The sequence below is a fragment of the Alexandromys fortis genome, unplaced genomic scaffold (genome assembly GCF_014885135.2).
Source record: "Alexandromys fortis isolate MF-2015 unplaced genomic scaffold, M_Fortis_MF-2015_v1.1 scaffold_210, whole genome shotgun sequence".
In the NCBI taxonomy this organism is placed as follows: domain Eukaryota; kingdom Metazoa; phylum Chordata; class Mammalia; order Rodentia; family Cricetidae; genus Alexandromys; species Alexandromys fortis.
The window spans coordinates 1,174,233-1,202,011 of record NW_026068101.1 but is presented as its reverse complement, the minus strand read 5'-3'; the positions used below and the strand labels follow the sequence as shown (position 1 = coordinate 1,202,011).

Sequence of the window (27,779 nt, the reverse complement as noted above, 5' to 3'; positions counted from 1 at the left end):
TTTTCACAGGAAATGAGAGGCTGTGTATTCATTCCAGGTTAAGGAAAATCAGGTTTGATTGAGGAAGATCCCCTGAAAAATCTAACAAACAAAAAGAAATAAACCTAGAAGAAGTATAAGACACATGATATATATTTAACCTGCTTAAGAATAAAACAACAAATTGTCTTTGGTTGTCTTGTGTACAATGTTCAGTCTATTCTTGTATTAATACAGATACGGATGTTACCTTTAAAGTTTGTGTATTTTCAGAGCAAGGGGACCAGACACTAATGAAAACTGATGGACCAGGTGATCCAGCATCCAGAATAGCTTCAAGGTTGCTGACTGAGTTGATCCAGCCTCATAAATAATTCCAACCAAGACCTAACAATTGTTCTGATTTTCTCAAGGTTCCCCCAAAGGTTACCAGTGCCACCCGACAACAGAAAGCTCTCTAGAGAAAACAATGCTCATGTTCCCAAAAGATGGGTTTTAGACATTTGTCATCATTTAAGGGGTATTGATTATAAGTTGTTATTGGTCATGGTGAGGAAAAAGGCTAAACAAAAGAGTTAAATTCAAAGATTTCTTTCCAAAGGAAAAGAGGGAATATAATATAGAAATGATAAGATAAAAGGTAGATTATTGAATACCTTAATCCAAAAAATCAACTATTAATCTCAAAATATTTTACACTGCTATGGATTTTTTTTTATTGTTATAAATTTAAAGTTAATTTTGTTATACTATATGTATGATTCTACTCTTGTTTGGGGTATTGTGTTTATGTAGCTTATTTAAAAATGTAATGTATACTTAAAAACTAAAGATTAATAGTCATCTATAATAGTCAAACTTATAGTCATGTTAGGTATGTTTTCAAGGTCATACACAGATATATTGAGATGATATAAGGTCTTCAAACACCTACAAAATATAGCATTTAATGTGTGTAATAACATAATGCTTTCCATTACAGTAAGACATGTCTGCTTCTGGCAGCACAAATTTACTTTAGGAAAGATAATGGGCATTGAAGATATCCCTTATGGAGTTTGCTTTCTTTGTGGCAAAAGCTATCCACTGGGCAAAGAAACTACTTTATATAGTGGTATATTATTCATTTTAATAAATAAAGCTTGCCTGAAGATCAGTGCAAATCAGCCACACTAATCAGCTATACAGGCCAGACAGTAGTTACACATATCTTTAATCCCAGCAGTCACAGTAGTTAGCTGTAGGGGCTAGGCAGTGTTGGTGCACACTTTAATCCCAGCACTAGAGAGGAATATAAAATCTGAGGATTCATTGAGGCAGGATTGCCCATTTTTGTTTTGTGGTAGAGGTGAGTCAGTAGCTGACTGCTTTGCTTTTCTGATCTTCAGGTTGAGTCCTAATACCTGTCTCTGAGTTTTTTATTATTCATGCTACACCCTTGCCTCAATTGCTGACAGTATACTGTCCAACCTGGATCAGCAAGAAAAAAAAAGTGATTGCCAAACTTTGCCAAGACAAGCTAGGGAAGTCCTTCAACATTCCCTGCTTCACAGGAAAGTCTGTCAGACATGCTAGGCCCATAGGTCAGAGTTGGATACCCCAACATACAGAGGAACTTTGGGTGACTGTCCAGGCAGCCTGATGTCCCTGTCATTAGGTAACAATTTATCCTTCTGAGGTCTTTGATAGCTATAATTACAGTTTTTCTTAGTTATAATAGAAAGCAAATTAGGTATAAAACTTTAGACTCACAAAGATAAGACAGATAATAGAGTGTTTTCTCTAATTTTGCCAAAGACAAATAGACTGTCATTCTTACTTGATAACTGTTTTTATTGTATATAATTTCACTAAGTTAAAGTTAAAACCTTCCTTTTTATTTAGACAAAAGGGGGAAATGCTGCGGAACAATTCCCTTTCACATCGTAAAGATTTATCACTGTGATTGGATTAATAGGCAAGCTGACTGGCCAATAGCCGGACAGAATAAGGTTAGGCAGGAAAACCAAACTGAGAATGATAGGAAGAGGAAGGGTGGACTCAGGGGAGTCTCCAGGAGACACAGAGAGAGCAAGACATGCTGGAGGACAGGTAAAGCCACAAGCCACGTGACAATACATAGATGAATAGAAATGGGTTAATTATATGTAAGAATTAGCTAGTAACAAGCCTGAGCTATTGGCTGAGGATTTAGAATTAATATTAAGCCTCTGCACCAGTTATTTGGGAACTGGCAGGTGAGACAGAAATTTCCGCCAAAAACTTCCATTTTTTTTCTCTATTTATTATTGTGCTGATGTTGGCCAAGTGCTCTCTATCAGTGAGGGATTGCCCCAGCAGCATTAAAGTAGCATGACAAGGTAAGAGGGGAAAGAGAGGGGGAGGGACAACAGGAAGAGATTGTAAATTTAGTTACTGCTGTTGTACATTTGAAATACCTGAATGCTAGTTAGAAAAAGGAAATTACACAATCAAATTTATTTTGAAAGGTTAGGATTTGCTTTTTTATTGACCTAATTTCTACAATGAAATGTTTAAATTTTTCTAGGTAGTAACATCTGTAATAGACTTTCTTTTTTAAAAACATAGTTCTCTATTGTGGGTGTGTGGGTCTTTTGCCTCTATGTATTTATGCACCCCATGTGCATGCCTGATACCTATGAAGGCCAGAAAGCGTGTTGGATCCCCTGGAACTAGAGTTTTAGACATTTGTGAGCTGCCTATTCCCAGTGGGTGCTGGGAATTGAACCTGGATCCTTCAAAATAAAGTCAGTGTTCTTAACCACTGAGCCATCTCTCTATCCCCTGTAGTAGATTTCCACTATGTAATTCTAGCTTCAAGCAAACTTACTGTAAAGACAGCAGCATTTACCAAAGGATTTTATGGTGCTGAGTTCATAACTTAATTTGGAAATTCTTCTTTCCAAATATAAAATTTGTTTCCAAAATACCAACTTTGTAAAGTGCCGTCTGTAGGTAGCCCCCTCTCTAGCTCTTTATATTTTGTCGGAAGCAATGCTTATTTGGAGAGAAAACTGATGAACTGATGTTTTGCTTTCTGAGCTGTGGTCCACGCTGCATTCCAGGCTGGTCTGGAGCTCCCTGCACAGCGCACACTTGCCTCCAGCTCAGAGCAATCCCTTGTTGCCTCCGCCTCACGACGGTTGTGATTACGGGGCCAGTCCACATGTCTGGTTTAAATCTGATGCTCTTCATGACTGCTAGGCATCTGCAGCTAAGACTCTCCACGAAGGCAGCTGCCCTAGACTTCCCTCACACAAGTGGATGCCCAGCTCCATGTGACCTGGTGCTGACCTGGGAGGGAACCGAAAGGGACAAGGAAAGGACGCGTGGCCCAAAGGCCACGTTCTCTGGCGAGGTGCTCATACGTGGCTTCCCGTCTCAGGCTCGGAGGTGGCATGCAAACAGCTTCCCTTGCTGCCCTCAGAATGCAATCAGGTAGGGGGGATTTCTTTTTTTTTAAATTAGCCATATTCTGTGCTACTAGCAAGAGCTTACCTGAAAAATCCAGAGCGCACACTCCTCTCTGGTGGTACCCTTTCAATAAGGACAGACACTTTAGAGTCTGTGTGTCCCATACATGAATAGCGGCATCTCTTCCGACCTGCAGCAATAGGATGTGTGGTGTTAAGCAGGCATCCATGGTACTGAGGATAGCATAGCTTCTCCCAATCAAGCACAGCTCAGAAATAAAGCAACACACATTATTTGTAAGCTGGAAAGACAACCTGACACAGTTTGGTCCAGCCCAGATTCTCCAGATGAGGAAACAGGCTTGAGGCATCGAAGAACCTCACTGCGGCCTCGAGCTGGGTTTTGGCAGATGCGAGCCCAGCACATGGCTCCCTATTAAGGGGTTTTTGAGGACACCACTCCATCTCTCCACCTTGCTGTGTTTCTGTCATAACTTTGACCCCCGCGCCCCTCCCCTGCCTCCTCAGTGTTCTCAGAACATCCAGCTTCATGCCTTATGCATTCCTACCAAACACATTTTTCTACTCTAGGCACACTGGATTAGACATTAACTGCCCTTTCTCTTCTGCTAGGCTCTGGTCATCGAGGAGAGAAGCACACCTGTCCGGTGGCCACGTAGTCCTTCACTGGATGGATGGTCAGGCTGAGAATGTCATCGTCATGGCCTAGGTAGAGCCTCTGCGTGTGCTGTTGCCTGTTGTACACCACGGCAACGGCGGCGATGTGGTACACCACTTCTCCGGTTTGTGTGTAGAACAGGTTGTTCCTGCAGTCGTAGCCCCTGTAACTGAAGCGCAGTGGGTGACTGAGCAGCACGCGGATGAAGCAGGCAAAGCAACTGTGTTGACGCGAGCTGTGTCTGAGGCACAGGGAGACTGGTTATTTTCACAGCATCTGCGCCCAGACCTTCAACTACTATCTATGTTCTTTGCTAAAAGCAATTCTGTGCATCTGGTCCCAGCACTTGGGAGGGAGATGTAGAAAAATAAGAAGGTCATCCTCAGCTACATAGCAAGTTTAGGACTAGCCTGGACTACATGAGACTGTTTCAAAACAAGCCAACAAATTAACAAATCAATCCAAGCCTTCTTCTGTCAGGTCTAGAATGAGGCTCAGGCTTACTTTTTCCGTCTTCCATCTAGCCCACTGGCGTATGGTACCTTTGGGGCACCAAAGCAAGACAATTCCAAACACAACGGAATAACTTCTTTTCATTTTCTTGATACAGTCTCACTGTGTAGTTCTGTATGTCCTAACTCGCTGTGTAGCCCAGGCTGGCCTCAGATTTACAGAGCTATTCTTGCCTCTGCCTCCAGAGTAAGAACCGGAATGAAAGGTGTGTCCTACCACATCTGGGGAATGACTCTTAGTTATGGGCTAATGCATTCTTCTGTAAATCGAGTGCTAATGCATTGTTTAGCAAAATTAAACAGATACTTTATCAAATAATATAGGTGAATTAGCATTTTTGTGATATCAAAATCAAAATGTTACAAGAAGAGATTAGAGAATTGGAAAACATTACGATTGTGGCCTTTCCTATTAATTTATGACAACTCAACGCCTTCATCTATTTTTTAAAATGCTAAAAAGTTGGCATACACTCAGTGCTAAACTCTGCCGCATCCTATCCATAAATAATATACACAGAGCTCTCTGAAATGGAAAGCCTTATTATGGGTTGGGAGAGACGGCTCAGTCAATGCTTGCTGTCTAAGCCTGTGTCCCTGAGTTCGGATTCCAGCACTCATGAAAGCAGTGATGTGCTGTGGTCAGTGCTCATAGCTCGAGCCCCAGCCTGGGTCACACACAAGCAGATTCCCGGAGGCCACTGCCAGCCAGACTATCCAGGAGGCAACCCTCAGATCAGGAGGAGACTCTGCCTTGAAAGATAACGCGGAGCAGCGTTCTTAACTTGTGGGTTTTGACCAGTTTGGCAAACCCCTGTCTCCAAAAATATTTACATTGCAATTCACAACTAGCAAAATTATAGTCATGAAGTAGAAAATGAAATAATTTTATGACTGGGGGTCACCACAACAAGAGGAACTATAAAAAAGAGTCACAGCACTAAGAACTCCTGATGGGGAGGATGGCTGGGGACGACAACTATGTCGACCTCTGACCCCTCCCCACATCCATCCACACGCACGCATGCACACACCATCTTATTAAAACAATGTTCAAATAAAGTTTTGCTTAGCAATTACATATATTAATATTTGGTCAGTTTTTCCAGTAACTGAATTTTAAAAATTATCAATACTACTGTCTAACAGAAATATGTGCGCCAAATAGGTAACAATACTTTATTATTGCATAGTGTTTGGATGGAACCCCTGCTCGCCCCTGCACAAGCTGGCAAAGCCTTTCTGCCCCACTTCCCCCAACTGCCCACACTGAGAGAGAACTCTGAACAAAGGAATGGCGCCAAAACCCAGTTCCACATTTCTGGAAGCCGATGAAACCGCCTTTCTGACACTTCACCCAAGTGCCTGGTCAGGGATTTAGCTTTTGACCATACTTGTCAAAATGCACAGCCTCAGCTCCTGGCTGGATGCCGTCACTTCTCGCCTAAGGTCTGTAAACCCTCCCTGCCTTAGCCTGGTCTCTGGCCCTGTTCTTTGGGACTGGTGAGCCCATCTAGGAACAACGCCCAATAAACATGCATTTATCTGTTTTTAATCAGGTCTGGCCTTTTGCATCCCTAGAAGAATATTACATAGCACTGAGGAAGCTAAGACAGGATAATTCTACAAGTCTGAAGCTAGCCTGGGCCACAGAGTGATTATCTAAAAAAATCAATTAATTTCAGAACTTTTAACTCAACTCATTTAAATCATCATATCAACATATAAAAGGATGTTAACAAGACAGACTATGCTTTCTTCTTCTACTTCTTTAAAATAGAAGTTTATTTTACACACTCAACACATCTTATTTCAGACAAGCCATGCTGTCTTAGCATTATTTTCATTTTATGTCATATTTGCATGCACATATGTGTGCACACATTTGCACGAGTATTCTGTGAGCATGTATGTGTTCTACTATGCATTGGTTTCCATGCTTAGACTTCATTTCCTTGTAGATGGTATGATACAGTGTTAAAAAAAACTCTCAAACATATACTAAGGTACAATCTCATAGGAAAATTATAAGGGACATTTGCATAAAATATGAATGATAGAGAATATCATGATAAGATCCATATCTATCACCATGCACAAGACTCAAGTCCAAATGGATCAAAGACTTCAACATAAAGCCAGCCACACTGAACCTCATAGAAGAGAAAGTGGGACGTACACTTGAATGCATTGGCATAGGAGGCTACTTCCTAAATAGAACCCCAGTAACACAGACACTGAGAGAAGCAATTAATAAATGGGACCACCTGAAACTGAAAAGCTTCTGTAAAACAAAGGACACGGTCAACAAGACAAAACGACAGCCTACAGAATGGGAAAAGATCTTTACTAATCTAACATCAGACAGAGGTCTGATCTCCAAAATATACAAAGAACTCAAGACATTGGTCATCAAAAGAACATATAATCCAATAAAAAAAAATGGAGTACAGACGTGAACAGAGAACTCTCAACAGAGGAATCTAAAATGCCTGAAAGACACTTAAGGAAATGACCAACATCCTTAGTCATCAGAGAAATGCAAATCAAAACAACTCTGAGATTCCATCTTACATCTGTAAGAATGGCCAAGATCAAAAACACTGATGACAACTCATGCTGGAGAGGCTGTAGGGTAAAGGAAACATTCCTGCACTGCTGGTGGGAATGCAAGCTGGTACAGCCCCTTTGGATGTCAGTGTGGCGATTTCTTAGAAAATTAAGAAACAACCTTCCTCAAGACCTAGCAACACCACTTTTGGGTATATATCTAAAGGATGCTCAGTCATGCCACAAGGACATGTTCATAGCATCTTTGTTTGTCATAGCCAGTACCTGGAAACAACCTAAATGCCCCTGAACCAAAGAATGGCTAAGGAAAATGTGGTACATTTACACATGGAGTACTACACAGCAGAAAAAATTAACATCATTTTAATTTGCAGGCAAATGGATGGAGCTAGAAAACATCATATTGAGTGAGGTAACCCAGACACAGAAAGACAATTATCACATATGCTCACTCATTAGTGGTTTTTAAACATGAAGCAAAGAAAACCAGTCCACAAATCACAATCCCAGAGAACTGAGACAACAATGAGGATCCTAAGAGGGACACATAGATCTAATCTACATGGGAAGTAGAAAAAGACAAGATCTCTTGAGTAAATTGGGAGCAATGGGTCCTTGGGAGAGCATTGGGGGGGGGGGGGACAGGGAGAGGAGCAGAGAAAAATGTATAGCTCAATAAAACCAATTTTAAAAAACCAAAAAACAAAACAGAAAATATCATGAGAGAAATAGTTATTCCTGTAATTTAAAAGCTGACAGTAGCAGGAATGGAACATGGCATTTGGGTTCTGCTGGCTACAGTTAAATGACCAGATACGTTTATATTCCTCTCAAGGATTTAAGCTGACAATGAAATACCTAGGTGTCAGTTTGCTATCTATATAATTTTACAAAAGAGATCTTGTGCATATGCAAAACATATCTGAAGAAATCATTGCCCCAGAGTGAACCTAGGGAAGCGAGGCTGAGGGCTGGGGACTCAAGAATGCAGACACAGTGGTGACACAGACTCTGGCAGCCATCGTAGCTAGAGCACAGAAAGCTTGCCAGGGCCACAGCTCTGTCCAGCAAAGCTTGACAGAGTCAGCCAAGATGTCACCACAGGCAAGGGGTGTAACTTGGACAGGAAGCATTTAAAAGAGGGGGCTCTCTGGCCTGGCGGTAAGACCCACCGATGTCACGCTCGTCAGGGCCCCCAGGGCAGGCCACCTACCCGTGTATGAACTGGAGCTTCAGGCTGTCCTCGGGAGCCTTCTCCCGCTTGAGGGAGAGCATTGCATGGTTTTTCTCTTTACTTTGTTGCTTTAGCTGAGGTAGATCTTCTTTGTAAACCTGCAAGCACAAGAGAAAAGTTTAGCCAGCACCCCAGACTTCTGAACGGGCATCGCAGGGAGACCGCCTCGTACTTCAGTACAATATGCAAAGGTTCAATATTCCTTCCCATAATGGAACCAACCTACCAAGACATCTTTCAAGAACCTGAGATTTAAAATAATGTTCTCTTCTCCCTTGATTTGTTATTGCTTTCTTAGGTAATTATATCCCGAAAATAAAGGAAGTTGATGTTCTAATAAATAAGAAAGAAAAGGACTTATTAATGAAATACATTTTGCTTCCACAAAGCAAGAAATCCATGCTGATTCTGACATTTGTAAGACAGGAGCTTTCTGAGTAACTTTTCCTCTAGAATTGTTTTTTGGGACCTCCTTCCTTCCTGGCCTCATGGACTTTGACATATCTGAGTCTGAAACTCTATTGGTCCAATCCAAGCATTTTCTACAGTTTAAACGTACATAATAATTAGTCTGATATTTACCTCTCTGTTTTATTCTCAAAAACCACTTTAACACATTTGAAAGAAAACACTATCAGTAATTTCTCATATTCAGGAAAGGAAATTTTCATTTTGAAGTAGAATAAGATAAAGGCCAGTTATTAATACTGATTTATTGATTTGCCCATGCACTGTTATGTGCCAAGTGTGATTTCCCTTGCTACCTGGACCAGAATGCCCTGGAGGAACAGCCGAAACAACGGGTCAGTGCCCTCAGCAGCCTGCTGATTGCCTCTTGAGCTTCTGTAAAATGTCCCTTGCTTGTCCACCCCACAATGTGGTTTTAGGATATAAATGGGAATACAAACTAGAGCCAGTGTGGGTTCGCTCCACTGGGGACTTTTCCTCTCCTCCCTCTCACTAGTGTCAGCGCGCTTATTCCAGAAAGAGTCCCACAACAATTCCATCAACTAGATTGCTATAAAAATCAGGAAATAAAGCTATAATAACGTTTCCTCTTAGGACTTGACCTAAGGTATCAAAGAAGATGTCAACAGCTGTTTTGCTGCTTAAGATGTAGTAAACTCTAATTCTCAGTCGAAGACAACTATCCATCTGAAGCCATGATTCTCCTATCCGTCATCAACTGTTTATTTCAGAGCACTGAGCTCCGGGGCATTTCTAATGCTTAGATGATCATAGGTTATACCGTCATAGGCCTCAGTTTCCCATCTGTAGAACAGAATAAAAGTCTCTACTCAGGAATAACTTGGGGTCTGTTGTAAATCAATACGTGTGAGGGCACTGAAGAATAAGTCACAGACGATAAGCCAGTCCAAGGCCTGGGTTTCAACAGTCATACCTTGCCCCTGCTTCCCAGCACCATAAAATAAAAGTCCTCCAACTAAACAAAATGGCAGCCTCTCCCGGATCTTACATCTGTTTGCTTAAGTTTCGTTACCCTGCTTAGTGTGTGTGTGAGATTCTCAGCCATAGTTCCCTTCCCTCCCTCCTAGTGCTCATACTGCAGAATCCAGTTATCAGACTTTATTAGAACACCGGATGCTTTAGACAGGCAAAGCATCACAGCTTCACAGAGTTAAACAAATGCAGCATAAACAAAAGCAACACATCTTTACATCATCAAACACATGTTCCAGGGCATAAACAAATGTAACACACCTTAAAATAATATTCTACAACCACACACCTATAAACATGTTACTTATACAAATGCCAGGGGAGAAAATCGGACCTCTGTAGCTATCACCATGATGTGTGGTACTATGTCAAGATTCCTCTGAAGCGTTGCTTCAACAGTCCCTGATTTCTGCTAAAGTGATGTTAGCTTTTGTGGGGGAACTGGATGCCATTAATCAAATATTGTGCTAGCAGTAGGTTCTTACTAGAGAGAGAATACACATTGTAGTTGGGTTTTCCTTCCATAAACAGGAAATGGCTGTTGAGCAAGAAATGAGGACAACAGCTCACACACAGGCCACCATTCTTAGATGGTCCATCTTAAAGATGTACACTTCTATGATTTGTTAAGGAAATGAGAAAAACTTGTATTTCACATGCATCTTTCTTTGCAAAATAGTAACTATGCAGGTATGCGTATAGTAAAGCTTTATCTGACAGAATCAAAAAGTCCAAATGCTCAGCACTGGGTGGGAAAATTTAGCAACTCCCTTCCGCTTAATAAAGAAATTAATTTAAGGGGCTGGAGAGATGGCTCAGTGGTTAAGAGCATTGCCTGCTCTTCCAAAGGTCCTGAGTTCAATTCCCAGCAACCACATGGTGGCTCACAACCATCTGTAATGAGATCTGGNCAATATTTAGATCTTTGCAGTGTCCCTCCTCTCTGCCCTGATAAAATCTGAGTGGATACAGAAATACAGGTCTGGGGGGGCTGGAGAGATGGCTCATTGGTTAAGAGCATTGCCTGCTCTTCCAAAAGTCCTGAGTTCAATTCCCAGCAACCACATGGTGGCTCACAACCATCTGTAATGAGATCTGGCGCCCTCTTCTGGCATGCGGGCATACATGGAGGCAGAATGTTGCATACATAATAAATAAATTAATTAAATTAAAAAAATTAAAAAAAAGAAATGAATTTAATGTGTGAAAGTGTTTGGCCAGCATGCATGTGGCTGCCCCACTGTGTGCCTGGTGTCCACAGAGACCGGAGAGGACTCTGGACCACCTGGAACTGCAGCTACAGATGACTGTGAATCACTATGTGGTGGGTGCTGGGAATTGAACCCAGGTCCCGTGGGAGAGCAGCCAGTGCTCTCTGACCACTCAGCGCCTCTCTAGCCTTTCACTCAATATTTAACGGTCTGATAAATGCTTTACTGTTAATCTGCACTCAAAGGCAAGACATGGACATTTTTCTTTTGCCTAAGTTCTATCCATTTTCAATGCAATGCTAAAATCAAACCAGCTCCTGGCTTTTGTGCTTTCTTACTGACCTGACGATCATAGTTGATCTGAGCTTCCTGCTCGATATCAGAGTCCAGTTCTGGTACATCAGACAAGTCCGAGTCAGATTCTTCACTGTAGGAATCGGTGCCGCCTTCTGCAGAGACAGAACCCATTAGAGGCAAGGAAAATGCTGAGATGCTAATGATTGACAGGACATTTCAAGTAGCTTCCCCCCCAGCAAATCAAAGTAAAGGCTTTTGCTTAGCAGGCCTGGAGCCTGCTAAGTAAGCAGTCAGGGATGTCTTGAACTCCAGAGGCTAGCCCCAAGGATGACCCTGAACTCCAGTGGCTAGCCCCAAGGATGACCCTGAACTCCAGAGGCTAGCCCTAAGGATGGCCCTGAACTCTAGAGGCTAGCTCCTTGGATGACCCTGAACTCCAGAGGCTAGCTCCTTGGATGACCCTGAACTCCAGAGGCTAGCCCCAAGGATGACCCTGAACTCCAGAGGCTAGCCCCAAGGATGACCCTGAACTCCAGAGGCTAGCTCTTTTCCACGTGCTGGCATTGAAGGCAAGTGCCACGACACCTGATTCCCTTTTTCCTTTTTAATTAGGTAGTAGGATTTCTAGATTTTCAATCTTACTTTGTAAAATAAAAAAGTGTAGGATTTGCCAAAGAGAAAGGTGGAGCTAAAGGAAACTCCCAGACCTTACTACCATCCAGATCCTCTTTAGTTTTTAAACATCCCCACCAAGCATTAGAAACAGTCACGGTCAAGGCCCTACAGAATCACACTGTATCCAACTGCATAGCTACTTAGTCTGTTGCCTGCTTATCTCTGTGGACACCTCAAACAGATGTCAATAAAAAGACTATCAAGCTGACATGGATCATCTGAGCCCACATCGTAGAGCAATGTCTGAATCCCTTCTCCACATCTAAGGTTGCCTCTGATCTCACACACTGAGCAGGTCCACTGCTCGAGTCTCCCTGAGGGGCTGACGAGAGTGTTTTCTTTCATCTCATCTTCAAAGGTTGCCTTACCTCTTCAGTGTGAACCTCTAGTCACAGCTGAGTTTCGTATAAGCAAAACCCTTCCAAGAGGACCACTTAACTAACCTAAACTCCAAAGTTTTTTCCTTTTGTTTTACATTTATTTTATGTGTTTGAGTGTTTTGCCTGCATGTAGGTATGTGTACTACATGCATGCCTGCTGCCCTTAGAGGTCAGAGGAGGGTGTCGGATCCCCTGAAACTGGAGATAGGGATGTGAGCCACCGCGTGGGTGTTAGAAACCGAATCCTGTTTCTCTGCAAGAGCAACAAGTGCTCATACCCACTGAGCCAACTCTCCGGCCTCTCAGAAGCGGTTTTTTTTTTTTTTTTTTTTAACAGTAAAAAGTTATTATATAAATGAATTTTTGAAAAAAATCACCTTAGGTATTTAGCTCCAGAATAGATACTGGGAATATTCCTTAAAATGATCACTGAAAAATAAAGACATTGAAAAGTTATGACTGTTGATTACCCGGGGGTGTGGTTTCCAGCATGCCATTGCTGACTGCTTCTGGAATGAACCTCCACTGAAACACTGAGTGATCCGCTCCTCCTGTGCTTAACACCCACTGGAAATCATGGGACCAGCGGACGTTCGTGACGTGTGCAGAGTGGCCCATATACTTCCTAAATTTGGCTCCTGAAACAGTATTTTAAGATTAATTATGATTTTAAAAACAGTAGTGAAGAAACAACCACATTACTATCCACACCAAGTACAACCTTTCCAATACATCAGAAACATCTTACACACGCAATGACCAAATGCCCCAGAGCTGTTATTCCATTACGTATTAATCTGAAGTTGTATCTTTCAAATCCAAGCTTTACAGCTGAAGGCTCAGTTAAACCTGCTCCAACTAGCGCTTACTGCTTCAAGCCTTCTAAAAGCAAATGTAAGAATTAAGATCTTACCCACTGTTAATTTAAATGCAAGATAAAGTGGTCAAGTCTCTATAAATAAACAAAATACCCTTCCTACATCTGTGTGGATGCTAAAACGTGGGGCTAGCTTTTCCCCTCCACATAGACCGCTTAACTTGTCTTTTCAGTGGGTTACGAAGATGTCCAAGAATAAATAAAATAAATATAAACAAAATTTAGTAGAATTTGCCCAGTGTCAGTGGCACATGCCTTTAATCCCAGCACGCAGGAGGCAGACACAGGTGGATTTCTGTGAGTTCGAGGTCAGTTTGGTCTTCAGAGCAAGTTCCAGAGTGACCAGGGCTGTTACACAGAGAAACCCTGCTTTGCAAAAAATGAAACAAAAACAACAACAACAAGCTGGGCACAGGCCTTTAATCCCAGCACTCGGGAGGCAGAGGCAGGCGGATCTCTGTGAGTTCGAGGCCAGCCTGGTCTACAATAGCTAGTGCTAGGACAGGAACCAAAAGCTATGGAGAAACCCTGTCTGGAAATTAAAAAAATAAAAAATAAAAAAACCCAACAACAACAAAAGTAGGATTCAAATACAAGTAGCAAAAGTGAAAGTGTGTGACTCTAAGGAAGAGGCAGGAGCCATTACGGATTCCTCTGGTGTATCTTTCTTGGGCCATGCCATGTCCCAAGATCACTAGGGCAGTCTGTGGAGGGTCTCCAGCTGGGAGCCACACCTGCGAGTCTCATCCTAGCCTCTAAATGACTATAACTCATACGAGAACTTGAACTAGAACCACCCAGCAGGATGCTTATTAAATCCCCACACTTCTATCTACCTGAACCTCACCCTCCACCTCCACAAAACCTGTGAGATCATTTCTCATGTAAGTCTCTAAACGTGGAGGTAGAGATACTATATAGGATTGGTGACTGATACACCCTCCGTAGGCTGCAACCGGGTCTCTTTCTGCTTCCACCCCCTGTTCTACCTTCCCTTGTCTAGTTGCTTCAGGCACACTGGCCCCTTTGCAGCTTTTTAAGTGTGCCTAAGTGTTCTCCACGTCCAGGCCTTGTAAGTGGTGTTTTTTCTTCATGATGCCCTTTCCTGGGATGTCTGAATGCCTGGCTCTCGCGCTGCAGGTGTCTAGCCTACGAAGGCCCCACACTGAGTCCTTTTTGCTCGCATTAGTAGAAGCACTACACTATGATGCCCTGCCCAGCATTCTCTGCCGTCACCTCCTTTGTTATACTTGGCAGCATTTCTCACCATCAGACATGCTTGTCTGTCATTCCTACCCACTGTCTCCACGCAGCAGAACCAAAGTTCCATGGCAGCAGGGACCTGTGCTGATATACTGGAGCACTGTCACACCCTAGCATAGCGCCTGACAAATGTTTGTCCAGTAAGTGGAGACGCATCCTGTCCCAGAGCTTTCTTTGGGGTGGGCAGAGACTAGATGAGACTTCCTGTGGATATTTGTCCGTGGAGGGCTTGGGTATCAGCTCTCGTCTCTTCTCTGTTGACCTTTTCCATAGCTCACATCTTTCCATGTGCCCATGAGCACCAACTGTTCACTGCTAACCTGGAACACTCCCTGGAGGGACAAGAGTCATGCTCTTTGGTTGTCTAATGGGCACCTCGAAACCTGGATGAGACAGACGGAAGGGCTCCCTGACCACGCCCGTACTCCTTCACTAGACAGCAAGCGGCTTTCCCGTCTCTCAGAACACTCCTCCTCCGACCTCACTGCTCAAGCCTGACACTCAGGAGGCATTCTCAATGGTTCTTTTTCTGCTCCCTCTATTCCCACATCCGGTCTAGCAATAAAACCGTTGGCTTTATCTAAACCAATCATCTCTTTTGGCTCCAATTCTAGCCACAGCGTCTCGCAGGTGAAGGCTGAAGAGCCTATCTCACGCAGCGTCACAGTCATCTTCCAGAGGCCGAGACTGGCCATACTCCCCAATTTACAGCAGTCTGTCACCGCATGCCACCTGAGACCCAAGGGTGGGGCAGGCACACACAGGATGTGATCTATATGGCATCAGGAGAAATTGCCAATCCTGATTCCAAAGGATTTGAAAATGACCGCAATGAGAAACAAATTACTCAGGCTGTGTAAAAATATCGATTCAGTTCTTGTCATTAACTGCAGGGTACCTATATCTAACTGAGTGTAATTCCAAATGTGTCACATTTGCGTGGTTGTGAGGTCTGCTTGCTTCAAACAGAAAATTGTAAAGCTTGCTCAGCCCCCCTCCATTTGTTCACTGCCATCAGTGTCTGCTCATGTTGATCTTTCTGCAGGCTCAACACTCAGAACCATTTGATAACAGTCCACTGGTTTGTAAAGAGCAAAGTTTCATCAATTTTTATTCCTACTAAGATTCCCACATACTTTTATTAACTTTTTCCCCAGTAGTTTTGGCAAAAATAAAAAAAAAAAAAGCCTGAAGGTCACAGGGCAAAATCACAAGTATTATCAACTGTGCGCCATGCAAGGAAGAATCGGTTTGCTCTGTGGACCTGGACTCTTCGGCAAAGAGCCGAGGAGGGGTTCACCTCCCACCATATGTCACCCAGCTCTCAGTGGCCCTCTGTGGGCCTTCCCACCGGGGTATTTCTCACACGTGGGTGTCTAATTTTGACAGCACTCTTCAGAGCACCTCCTCAGCTCTTATAATGGACCCTCACACCCTTCTCTCTTCCTAAGACCCGAGTCCACCCGTAAGGTTTGGAGATACATAGAGGACAGCGACTCTTACTGAGTTCACGTCATCCTTGGGTCCCGACAGCGGACACCAGTAAGTTGCTTCTGACTTTATCTGTGATTTTCCTGAATTCTGATTCCCAGATACTTTCTCATATAATCAACTCACTCTCAAACGCACATTAGTTTGAACAAGTCATGCCCTATCACCCACAAGGTCCCTTAGGCAGGGTGGTGTAGACTTGAGTTTGGCACACTGCCATCATTTTGCGCGTCAGGCTCTCTGAGCCGACGGCGTTCTGTTTACTGCAGGTGCGGTGGCGTCTGTGTGCATTTTATGCTCCCTTTTGTACTGCAGTTGTCGCTGTCCAGAGCTGCCAGCTAGCTGAAAATGACTCTCTGACTACACCTGTCACCCTCTTCCCTGTGCCATTTAAAAACGCATGCAGGTGAAGGTCTGCAGGCAGCAACCACCCCGCTGATAACTCTCCCAAGCTCCAGCTTTCAGGGCACAGTGGAGGAGGAGGAGAGTCTGTGGGGGGCTATCTCTAAGTTTGTGAAGCACAGGATCATGACCAGGTGACCCCATCATCTTTTAAGCTTGAGATGGTCTCTAGAAGGGCAAAACCTGAGTACGAGGACAGCTGCTTCCAGTCCGATTTCTCTCTAAAAAAATCTTGCAAAACCAGTCCTCTGAAAAGGGGCCCATAGCATTGGGACTGTGACAAGGAGTCCACAGGAGAACTGTCACTTTTATCAGTGATGTCTGAGGAGAAATGCTTCTCTTTACTGTATAAGTGCAAGCAGGTGGACACACAAAACGTTAATTACAGCCAGGCGGTGCTGGTCCACACCTTTAATCCCAGCACTTGGCAAGCAACAGCAGGTGGATCTCTGTGAGCTGGAGGCCGGCCCGATCTACAGACTGAGTACCAGGAGAGCCAGAGCTACACAGAGAAACCCTGTCTTGAAAACAAGCAAACAAAACAACAAACAAATGAAAAGTTAAATTATAATATTTTAAAGGAATAAAAAACCAATATGACTCATGAATATTTGTTTCCATAAACATAAGTAACACGTGACTGTTTGGAAATATGAAACACAGGCTTGGAAGTCACATGATATTAACTCTTAACAAACTCTGACTAAAGTTTGCAAAATCACATAGGACAGCAATTCTATATAAAATAGGTAAAGAATAAATGTAGATGAGAAAAACAAGTGTCTGGTAAAAAGGTAAGGAAACTGCCTGCCTACACAGCATGTAGTCCTAACTACACAGCATCTAGACCTAACTACACAGAATCTAGACCTAACTACGCAGCATCTAGATCTAACTACACAGCATCTAGACCTAACTACGCAGTGTCTAGATCTAACCACACAGCATCTAGACCTAACTACGCAGTGTCTAGAATCCAGAGAATGTCTTTACCCAGTGAAGCATCTCTTTGACCTTACCTTTTTTCAGACAAGGGAATTTGAACAATTTGACCAGTCCAAAATCATCTCCAGACACCAACACTGAACTGCTATAATTGGCGTCCACCGAGTTGATGTCAATAACCTCAGCATATTTGGGCCAAATCCCACTCACTTCAGGGCCTTTCACACACGTCCAGGAGGCCCAGGGAATCCCTTTGATTTCTTCCTTACTTGTTAAAGGCTTGCCCGCTGAAACAGTCAATATGATGTTATATTTACATGTGAAGCATATAATAACATACTTTAATCATTTTTTCTTTTCTTGCAGAGTCTAAAACCACCATTAAATATAAATCAGAGGAACTGTAAGTTGTAATCTCTTCACCCAGTTAGTTACTTTTTTGGTGGGAGAGGGAAGGACTTAAAAAAAAAATCAGCTCAAAGTTTAGAAGTAAAGAGACCAGGAAGTGACTATTGTGCTAAAGCAATGTTTCAAACTACTATGACTTCCTTGACCTCAATGACCAAGACACAAGAGCCCCACAGTGGTTTACCTTTGAATGACATTGTTATGTGCCATCAGTGCCGGGTCACCAACAGTTTGCAAGGCTTTTAAAACCTTGGCAAAGCTTGTCTTAAACTTTATTTTTCAAACTTTAAGTATCATTGCATGTGATCTATGTATTTTGTATTTGTTGGTGTGCATGGGATGTGCATGCACTTGGAGGACAGAGGACAACATGGCTGGGACTGAATTCAGGCCCCAGTCTCAGCCAGTGCCACCTTGTCAGACTACAAAGGATCTTTGATTTTTTTTAAGTTTTTTAAGATTTAAATTATATGCACAGTGTATGTTTATATATGGGTATTTTCACATAAATGCAGGTGCCCATAGGAGCTCGAGGAATCAGACCCAGCAGGGCTGGATAAGGCTGTCGGCCACCTCACTGTGCTGAGAACCAAGTCTTCAGATTAGTAAGCACTTCTAACCCCTGAACCACCTCCAGGCCCCACAAGTGACTTCTGTTTTAAATAAAAATTCAGGCTCTACACATTTTAAAATGGACTTTTATTATTTTACTCCTGGTCACTGAATCCACAGAATTATGATAACTAAGTGTAGTTGGTTGTGGGAACTGTTTCTAACAGCCACTGTGGGTCTGCTCCCAGACACAGGGCTCAGTTTCCATTTCTGTCAACAGATTAGTGAAGTCCACAGATGGCATACACAGACACACACACACAGATACACACACACACACAGACACACACACAGATACACACACACATACAGAGACACACAGACAGACAGATACACATACAGACACATACGGACAAAGACACACAGACACAGATACATACACACATACACACACACACATGGACACATACACACACAGACACATACACACACAGACACAGACACACACACAGAGACACATATACACACACAGAGACACACAAAACAAACCAGCAAGCCACAAAAGCAAATGTGTGGGAAATATTCAACAGATATAATTTTTAAATTCAAAATCAATACAGTTAAGCATATACCCTGATGCTTACACTATTAAAATTAGGTATATCCTCAAATAGAGAGCTGAAGAGAAGACACCTTTTCAAAGTGACCTAGACTGTGTCACTGCGAGACTATTCTCAAAGATGGCACTCGAGTGACCACAGACTCTGAGAAGGAGTTGGAGTATTGTCCAGAAGAGAAAGCAATCTCAGCGTGGCAGCCGCGTTCGGAGCTGCACCACCTGGGAGCTGGAGCATCATTGCTGAACAGGACGGCATTTTATTCCAGATGACAAATGTGCTGCAGACACTTTCATATGGAAAAGCTAAGGATGAAGTAACAGCCCTCATGTCTTCTGGGCATGCGCTCTACCCGTAACTTACACCTCCCTGGTAACAGTTTTTGTTTTGCAACAGAGCCTCGGTAGAGGCTGCCAAAACAGACCCCAAACTGTGACTTCTGCCTCAGCCTCCCAGGTAAATAATTTTTCAACGAAAATTTCAAGAGAAAATATAATTGTTGGAGGCTTAAGACTCATGTTACACTTTCTTGTTCCTTTTTAAAAAATCATTAAAGAGTATAACTTAGACCTCCTTATGAGTGACATTTTTGTACTACAAACCAAATGTCACCTAATTGCCATAACTCAAGACAGGTGAATCTCTTACATCTAAGTTGCAAGGTGGACACAAATAAAAAAAAATGTGCCCAGTGGATTTTAAAAAGCTGTGTTTCGGCCGCTAATCTGGTTGTGATGGCTAGACCACAGGGCACGCAGTTCTTCGGGGCCGGACCTCGTCGAAAGGCTCTAACCTGACCTAGGAGATACCCCAGTTCTCTGCTGCTGTTCTTTCTAAGGCTCAGCAGACCACTTAGTCCTTTGGATCTTGGTCGAAATTTGTTTGCCCGATGGTCACATGCCTAAAGTATGCGACAGGAAGAGAGAAACCCTCTAGGAACGAAAAGTTTGAACTTTTGAGGGATATAAAATGCTTCAGATTTGTAACTAGTTTGCAAACACTAAATAGACGCGAGATAACACTTTGGGCTCTCACAGGCTGTTGGGAGCTGTGTGGCCGAGATTCAGATCAGCATGAGTGCTTGCCCAACGGGCCTACGGGTCTCCACGAGGCAAGAGCCATGGAGACGGCCTTTCAGTCGGCAAGGACCAGTGGACTTCGGGAGGGTACAGAATACGGCATGACGTCACAGCCTTCACGCTCTCATCTCTCGACGCTGATGATTCTCTGAGCGGTTTTCGATTCTACTTTGGCAGCCACTTACGGGTCAGATGTCATTATTCCCAGAAACACCACCCACTTTCTCACACTAAAGCAGCTAAAGTTAGGCTTCTCAGGTTTTCTCTGGAAACACCTGCTGTCACCCCAGACTCTGGGAAACCCTTCTGGTTCAGTGCTAACAGGATCGGAGGCCGTAAGAGTTAACGGGCAATCAAAGAAACACAAGCTAACTGTATGCTAGCAGCTTATGGCAAATCACCCTATTTCTGTAAATATGTTTGTTAAGTTTTGAACAACTTCATTCCTCCTGAGAATGTGTGCCTATGCAAGGACAGGATGTATCTGGTTTGATATTTAGCCAAATGCTGAGTGTTGTTTTTGGTTTAAAAGTTGTTTTGAACAATACTCAACTTCATTTGAAAAAACAAAAAACCCAAGACTTCAAGCTCTATTATAGAGCTACAGTAATGAAAACAGCTTGGTACTGGCATAAAAATGGAATCGAATCAAAAACCCTGATATTAATCCACACATCTATGAACACCTGATATTTAACAAAGAAGATAATATTAGACAATGGGAAAAAGAAAACATTTTCAACAAATGGTGCTGGCATAACTGAATATCAACAATAGAAGAATGAAAATAGATCCATATCTATCACCATGCACAAAACTCAAGTCCAAATGGATCAAAGACCTCAATATAAATCCAACCACACTGAACCTGATAGAAGAGAAAGTGGGAAGTATCCTTCAACAGATGGGCACAGGAGACCACTTCCTAAATATAATACCAGTAGCACAGACACTGAGAGCAACAATAAATAAATGGGATTTCCTGAAACTGAGAAGTTTCTGTAAAGCAAAGAACACAGTCAATAAGAGAAAAAGGCAGCCCTGCTGAATGGGAGAAAATCTTCACCAACCCCACATCAGACAGAGGACTGATAAAGAACTCAAGAAATTAGACATCAAAATACCAAATAATCCAATTTAAAAAGGGGTGTAGATCTAAACAGAAAATTCTCAACAGAAGAATCTCAAATGGCCAAAAGACACTTAAGGAAATGTTCAACATCCTTAGCCATCAGGGAAATGCAAATCAGGGCGGAGAATCCTGACTGCTCTTCGGACTGCAGAGAAGGAAGAGGGGAGTGGGGCGTGGGGAACGGGGGGGAGGGGGAGGAAAAAGGGAGGCGGAAATTTTTAATAATAATAATAAAAAGAAACACCATGTATTTTAAGAATTTTTTTTAAAAAAAAAAAACAACTCTGAGATACCATCTTACACCGGTCAAAAAGGCTAAGATCAAAAACACCAGTGATAACTTATGTTGGAGAGGCTGTGGAGAAAGGAGAACACTCCTCCATTGCTGGTGGGAGTGCAAACTTGTACAACCACTTTGGCAGTGTGGCGGTGTCTCAGAAAACTGGGAATCAGTCTACCTCAAGACCCAGCAATACCACTCTTGGGCATATACCTAAAGGATGCTCAATCATACTATAAGGGTATTTGCTCAACTATGGTCATAGCAGCATTATTCATAATAGCCAGAACCTGGAAACAACCTAGATGCCCCTCAATCAAAGAATGGATACCGAAAATGTGGTGCATTTACACAATGGAGTACTACTCAGCAGTAAAAAACAATGACATCTTGATATTTGCATGCAAATGGATGGAGCTAGGAAAAAAACCCTACGCTGAGTGAGGTAACCCAAACCCAGAGAGATGAGCACAGTATGGACTCACTCATAAGTTGATATTAGGTGTAAAGCAAAAGATAATGAGCCTCCAGTACATGACTCCAGAGAAATGGGGTAACAAGGAGAACCCTGAGAGAAACATATATGGATCCCCCTGGGAAGGGGAAATAGACAATATCTCCTGAGAAAATTAGGAGCATGGGGGTGGGCGGAAGGGGAGGAGGGAAGAAGGAGAAGGGGAGGAGAACTTGAGGGAACCAGATGGGCCTGATGGAGGAAGGACAGAGAGGGAGATATCTTGACTGAGGGAGCCATTATGGGGCTAGCAAGAAACCTGGGACTAGAGAAATTCCCAGGAATCCTCAAAGATGATCCCAGCTATGATCCTAAGCAGTTGTGGAGAGGATGCCTGAACTGGCCTGGCCCTGTAGTCAGATTGATGACTATCTTAAATGTGATCGTAGAACCTTCATTCAGCAACTGATGGAAGCAGAGATCCACAGTGTAACACTGGGATCCAAAGTCCAGTTGAAGAGAGAAAGGAACAATAATAAGAGACAAGGGGTCAAGACCATAGTGGGGATACCTACTGAAACAGCTGACCTGAGCTAATGGGAGCGCACCGACTCAGGTCTGACAGTGGAGGGAACCAGCATAGGACCAAACTAGGTTCTCAAAATGTGGGTGACACTGCATGGCTGGGGCAGATTGCGGGCCACTGGCAGTGGCACCAGGGTCTATTCCTACTGCTTGAACTGGCATTTGGGAACCCATTCTTTTTGGAGGGATACCTTGTTCAACCTAGATGTAGTGGGGAGGGCCTAGTCCTGCCTTAAGGCAGTGTACTAGACTTGGTTGACTCCCCATGGGAAACCTTACCCTCTCTGAGGGGTGGGGTAAGGGGAAAGGTAGGGGAAGCAGGAGGAGGGGAGGGAGTGGGAACTGGGATTGGTATGTAAAACGAGAAAAGATAATTTTAAAAAAATAAATTAAAAAAATAAAAGCTGTTTTGATGTAAAAATTGGGAAAAACATACTTGACACATTTGTTTTCACTGGAAGTTAGTGCCGGATGGTGTGGGAAACACGCTTGTTTTTGAAGTCTAAATAGAGATAGCAGCTAGAGCTATTCGGGCTGGCCACTTGTGTGAAACTCATCTGGTAGTTGGACAGTTCTTCGCCAACACCCCTTCCCTGTCCCGGGATCCGAACCGGGGCTGCAGCAAGAGCACGACAAAAGGTGAATACAAAATCTCTACCACGACGACGCCTTGGTGTTCACATTACTGGGACTGCCAGGAAGGCCGAGCACACATGGCGCCCATCCTTCACCTCGGTTTCTGCTGCACAGAGGCGCGTGTGAGACTCTAGTAGAAAGAGCATGAGCATTTTGCAGACTGGCTACTCAGTCATTCACCTTCTGAGAAATGTGTCAGTCAACAATACAAATGGCAAAGCAGGAAGGGGCTGGAAGCAAGAGGAGCTTGGGAAGCACGCGGCCTGGATGCAGAGCTAAGCAACCATGGACTCAACACTCCTGGAAATGCCAGGAACAACTATTCCAGGTCATCTGTTTCTAAAAGTGACATAGCATTGCAATTATATAGATTACAGCACTGAGCGTCAATGAATATTATTCGTCTTCATCATGGAATTAAAAAAATCATTTGTTACTTTTATTGTGGTGTGTGTGTGTGTGAGCGCACGCATGCACACATGTGTATGTCATAGGACAACTTGACGGAGTCAGTTCTCTCCTTCCACTCTATGCTGGTTCCATGCACTGAGCTCAGGTTACTAGGCTTGCAGGGCCGAGTCACCTCACCAGCTTCCCTAACAGAGTTTTAAGAACAGAGTCATTTCAAATCCACTGGGCGCTCTTCCCCAACCGCATTTCTTTTTCTTTCCTTAGACGTAACCCATCCCCTGAGTGGAAGGCTGAGCATGCCCAGGCATCTGCAACACACGCTATGATGTAAGAGGTGGAAATACGTGAACTTATTTTAACATCCTAACGGTTTTGTATGATGAGCATACACTGCGCGTACTGTCTTGCGTTTATTTGCTCAGCAGCATACTCTTGAGATCTACCTAGACTGACACAACGGGCTCGTCCCTTACGGCATCGCCTCCTGAGACTGCACACTCAGACTTTCCTCACGCTGATGGCCGCTTAGGAATTCTGCCGCAGTTTTGTTTCCTGCAATCCCCGGCACAACAAGCAATTTCTGTGCATATTCTTTTTTTTTTTTTTTTTTAAGATTTATTTATTATGTATACAGTGTTCTGTATTTATGCTTGCTGGTCAGAAGAGGGCAGCAGATCTCACTACAGATGGCTGTGAGCCACCATGTGGTTGCTGGGAATTGAACTCAGGACCTCTGAAAGAGCAGGCAGTGCTCTTAACCGCGGAGCCATCTCTCCAGCCCCTTCTGTGCATATTCTTAATCAGCATTGTGCAGTGTTAGTTCTTTCCCACCAAGTACCATTGGCAGGCTCGGGCAGTCTAAGTGCTGCTCTGCCTAGGATGTGCCCATTGAACAACACCGTATGCTTCATCTTGAAATCTCACTCAAAGTTTCCTAATATTTAAAAACTTTTCATGTGACCCAGCTCATTAACCTTTTCTCTGAGGGTCCGTGGCCTAGGGATCTTGTAAAGAACACCCCTTACCCTGAGGTCATTGGACATGCCCCTACATTTCTCCACGAGTCTGCCCTTGGCGAGCATCTCCCTAGGACTCACATGGCATTCTGTAGAAGAGCCTCTCCCCAGCCCCGTCATTGGTTTGCAGGTACTTGCTGTCCAGAGACCAGTCGATGTGCGTGATGAAGCTAAGCGACTTGTTACATTCTCCTATTTTCTTATACCGCTGGGCAACAGCATAGACATCCACAGGGCCATCGTTGGACCCCACCGCCAGGTAAGAACCATCTGGGGAAAACTTCATTTCATGAATGACTTCTTTCCTGTCTTTGATATGGACCACTTCTGTCATGTCTCTGTAGGAATAAAACGCAAAGTGACAGTCAGGGGATCGAGAAATAGAAAACCCAGGCCATGTTTTGAAAGGGGTATGTCACAAGAGAGAAAAATTCTATAGGGACTAAAAGATCTATTTTAATAAAAGATATGTTTACAATTTACATCCTGCTTTTAAAAACTAAAACAAACATCTAAAATAGTATTTTGTGCCCTCAGAGTAAAAACAAAAGCCTTTAACACAAAGAATATTTGCTTTCATGTTCAACTATATATTTGAAAATTTTATCTAAAAATTAGAGTTAAAAGTCACTTTAAAATAGGCAATGCAGAAAGGCAAAACACATCAAAATTAGTGTAAAAATAAGCCAGCTGTTTATGTCTTAAACATAAATGAGGGCAGATGTGACTGCGCATGCCTTTAACCCAAGCCTTGGAAGGCAGAGGCCAGCAAATCTCTGGGAGTGGAGGCCGGTTCATCTACATATCAAGTTTCAGGCCACACAGGGCTATGGAGTGAGATCCTGTCACTCACTAAACTATTATGCTTACTGTTACTTTAAAGGAACGAGTCTAAAAGAAGACAATTACTACTCTTTAAATATCAAAATGCTATCAGGAGGCAGAGGCAGGTGGATCTCTGAGTTCGAGACCAGCCTGGTCTACAAGAGCTAGTTTCAGGACAGGCTCCAAAACTACAGAGAAACCTGTCTCAAAAAAAAAAAAAAAACCAAAATGACTATGCAATCCTTTCATTCTCACCATGAAAGGTTGTAAAGAATATGATGAATCAATAAACATTAGGGATCTTTTTTGGTCAAATTCTTTTTAAATGTAATTCTTTGAGGGTTTGCACAATGCATTTTGATTATATTCACCCTCTTTTCCCAACCAAATCCCTCCCAAACCCAGAACCACCTCCTGACTTTGTCTCATCTTTTTTTAAAGCCCACCCAGGGCAATCTGTGCAGCCATATATCCCTGGTGCATGATCATTCACTAGAGCACAGCACCAGCCAAGTTCTGCTAAGATTAATTTCTGCTTGTGTCTGAAAGCTCACTGGGGTTACTTTTCCCCTCCAACTAGGAGACAGGATTATGACTAAGGCCTCCGGAGCCCATGAAGATGGCTTCATCAGCTCTAAAACAGACCGAGTGCATCCAACAGCAGCAAGGATTTGCCTCCACATAACCGGGCCTACACCTCCTATCATTTACTGCAGCACTCCGCTGTGCTATAACAACACACACTAACTGCACGGGTTTCCTTTGTTTGCACACGAAAGTTCCGGCTAAAAGGAAATTTGGTAATTGACTACCTTATCATCAGTCAATCAGCAGTGAATGGAAACATTGCCCACTAATTTGGTAACGAGTTATATGTGGGTGGTAATGAGGATTCAGAGAATAAATTGTGCTAAGAGCTCTCCACACTGTACAGAATTTTCTCCACATAAAACACGCTGCATTATTTTGCAGCTATACTTCTTTGCTGTAATTACAAAAAGGATAAACCAAGAGAACAACTAATTCATTCAGAGGAGTTCCACAGGGGAGTGGCAGTTCTTGTCCAGTTTAAAGAATACAGGATGTCTGCAAGCAGGAAACACACCAGTTTTCTACCAATTCTATGCATGAAATCTTTGATTCGAGCTCACTTATAAGAATTTAGTGTTGTTGGGTGCTGCTTTACAATTTCTGCATCTTTTTCCGGCTTAACTACCAAACTCACAACCTCCTGTCTCAAGTCCCTGGGATCTCACTCGGATCTTACAAAGGTCAGTGTGGAATGTGTTAAGGAACTTCTAAAAGTACTGGCTTTCCATGAAAAACAGTATTTCTTTGCAGCAAATCATACAACCTATTATTTCTATGAAGAGACTGAAGACTCTAACAGACTTCACATCAAGTCACTGCGTTAGGTTCTATGTCCAAAGCGTTTACCAAAGACATCTGGATTTCCAGTGTTCTGGATTTCAGAATCACAGGTAAGGGATTTCCTAGCACTATGACATATTTTATGACCAGGATACTCTTTAACTTTTAACAAAGGAACATCTCAGAGGATCATTTTCAGTAAGGAATGTACCTGACTCGGAGAACAATGAAAGAGCCGTCCTTCATGCCCAGGGCCAACTGAGACCCGTCAGGGCTGAAGGAGACACTGCGGACTGCTTCTTCCATGTTGCAGCGGGCAATCAAGGCATGGTCGGCCAGACTCCACAGCCTAAGGACCAAGAACAGGATCAAATAAAGACCGAACCAAGCCCTCAACCGTCTTCCCACCCAGGGTAGGAAACCTGCTCTTCACACAGTAACTGCACACCCACGCCCTTCACCATGTTGTTGGAACATCTGGGAAAGGGTTTTGTCCGCCTTTGGGCCACTTCCGTCACCCAAAAAAACCTAACAAAAAATATGAGGTGAAATTTGAAAAGATTTTAGGATACACAGACTAGAAAATCCAAACACTGCTTTGCAAAGTGTCCTCTCTTTGGAAATCAGAAATTGTCCTTTATTTATGCCAACGGCTGTTCACCATGCCCCAAGGGTAGGAATGCCTAGGGCTGTGTCTTAGTTAGGGTTACTATGGCTGGGATGAAGCACCATGACCAAACAAACTTGGGGAGGAGAGGGTGTATTGGCTTACTCTCCACAACACTGTTCATCATTGAAGGAAGTCAGGACAAGAACTTAAACAGGGCAGAAACCTGGAGGCAGGAGCTGATGCAGAGGCCATGGAGAGATTTTTCTGCTTGCTTCTATGGCTTGCACAGCCTTTCTTATAGAACTCAGGACCACTAGCCCAGGGACAGCACCACCTACCATGGGCTGGGCCCTCGCCATCAATCACTAATTAAGAAAATGCCTAAGAGGTGA

General features: G+C 43.2%; 1 protein-coding gene across 1 annotated transcript in view; it reads right to left on the bottom strand.

Annotated features, from left to right (window-relative positions):
- Eml6 (EMAP like 6) overlaps nt 1-27,779 on the bottom strand; it is a 240,144-nt gene that overhangs the window by 84,507 nt on the left and 127,858 nt on the right. The window contains exons 9-16 of the mRNA XM_050123862.1: nt 26,989-27,126; nt 24,663-24,919; nt 17,486-17,698; nt 12,904-13,071; nt 11,424-11,530; nt 8,389-8,507; nt 4,075-4,261; nt 3,499-3,604 (exon numbers count right to left, since the gene is read on the bottom strand). Coding sequence (XP_049979819.1) covers nt 3,499-3,604; nt 4,075-4,261; nt 8,389-8,507; nt 11,424-11,530; nt 12,904-13,071; nt 17,486-17,698; nt 24,663-24,919; nt 26,989-27,126 — 1,295 coding nt within the window. The remainder of the gene's footprint in view (nt 1-3,498; nt 3,605-4,074; nt 4,262-8,388; nt 8,508-11,423; nt 11,531-12,903; nt 13,072-17,485; nt 17,699-24,662; nt 24,920-26,988; nt 27,127-27,779) is intronic.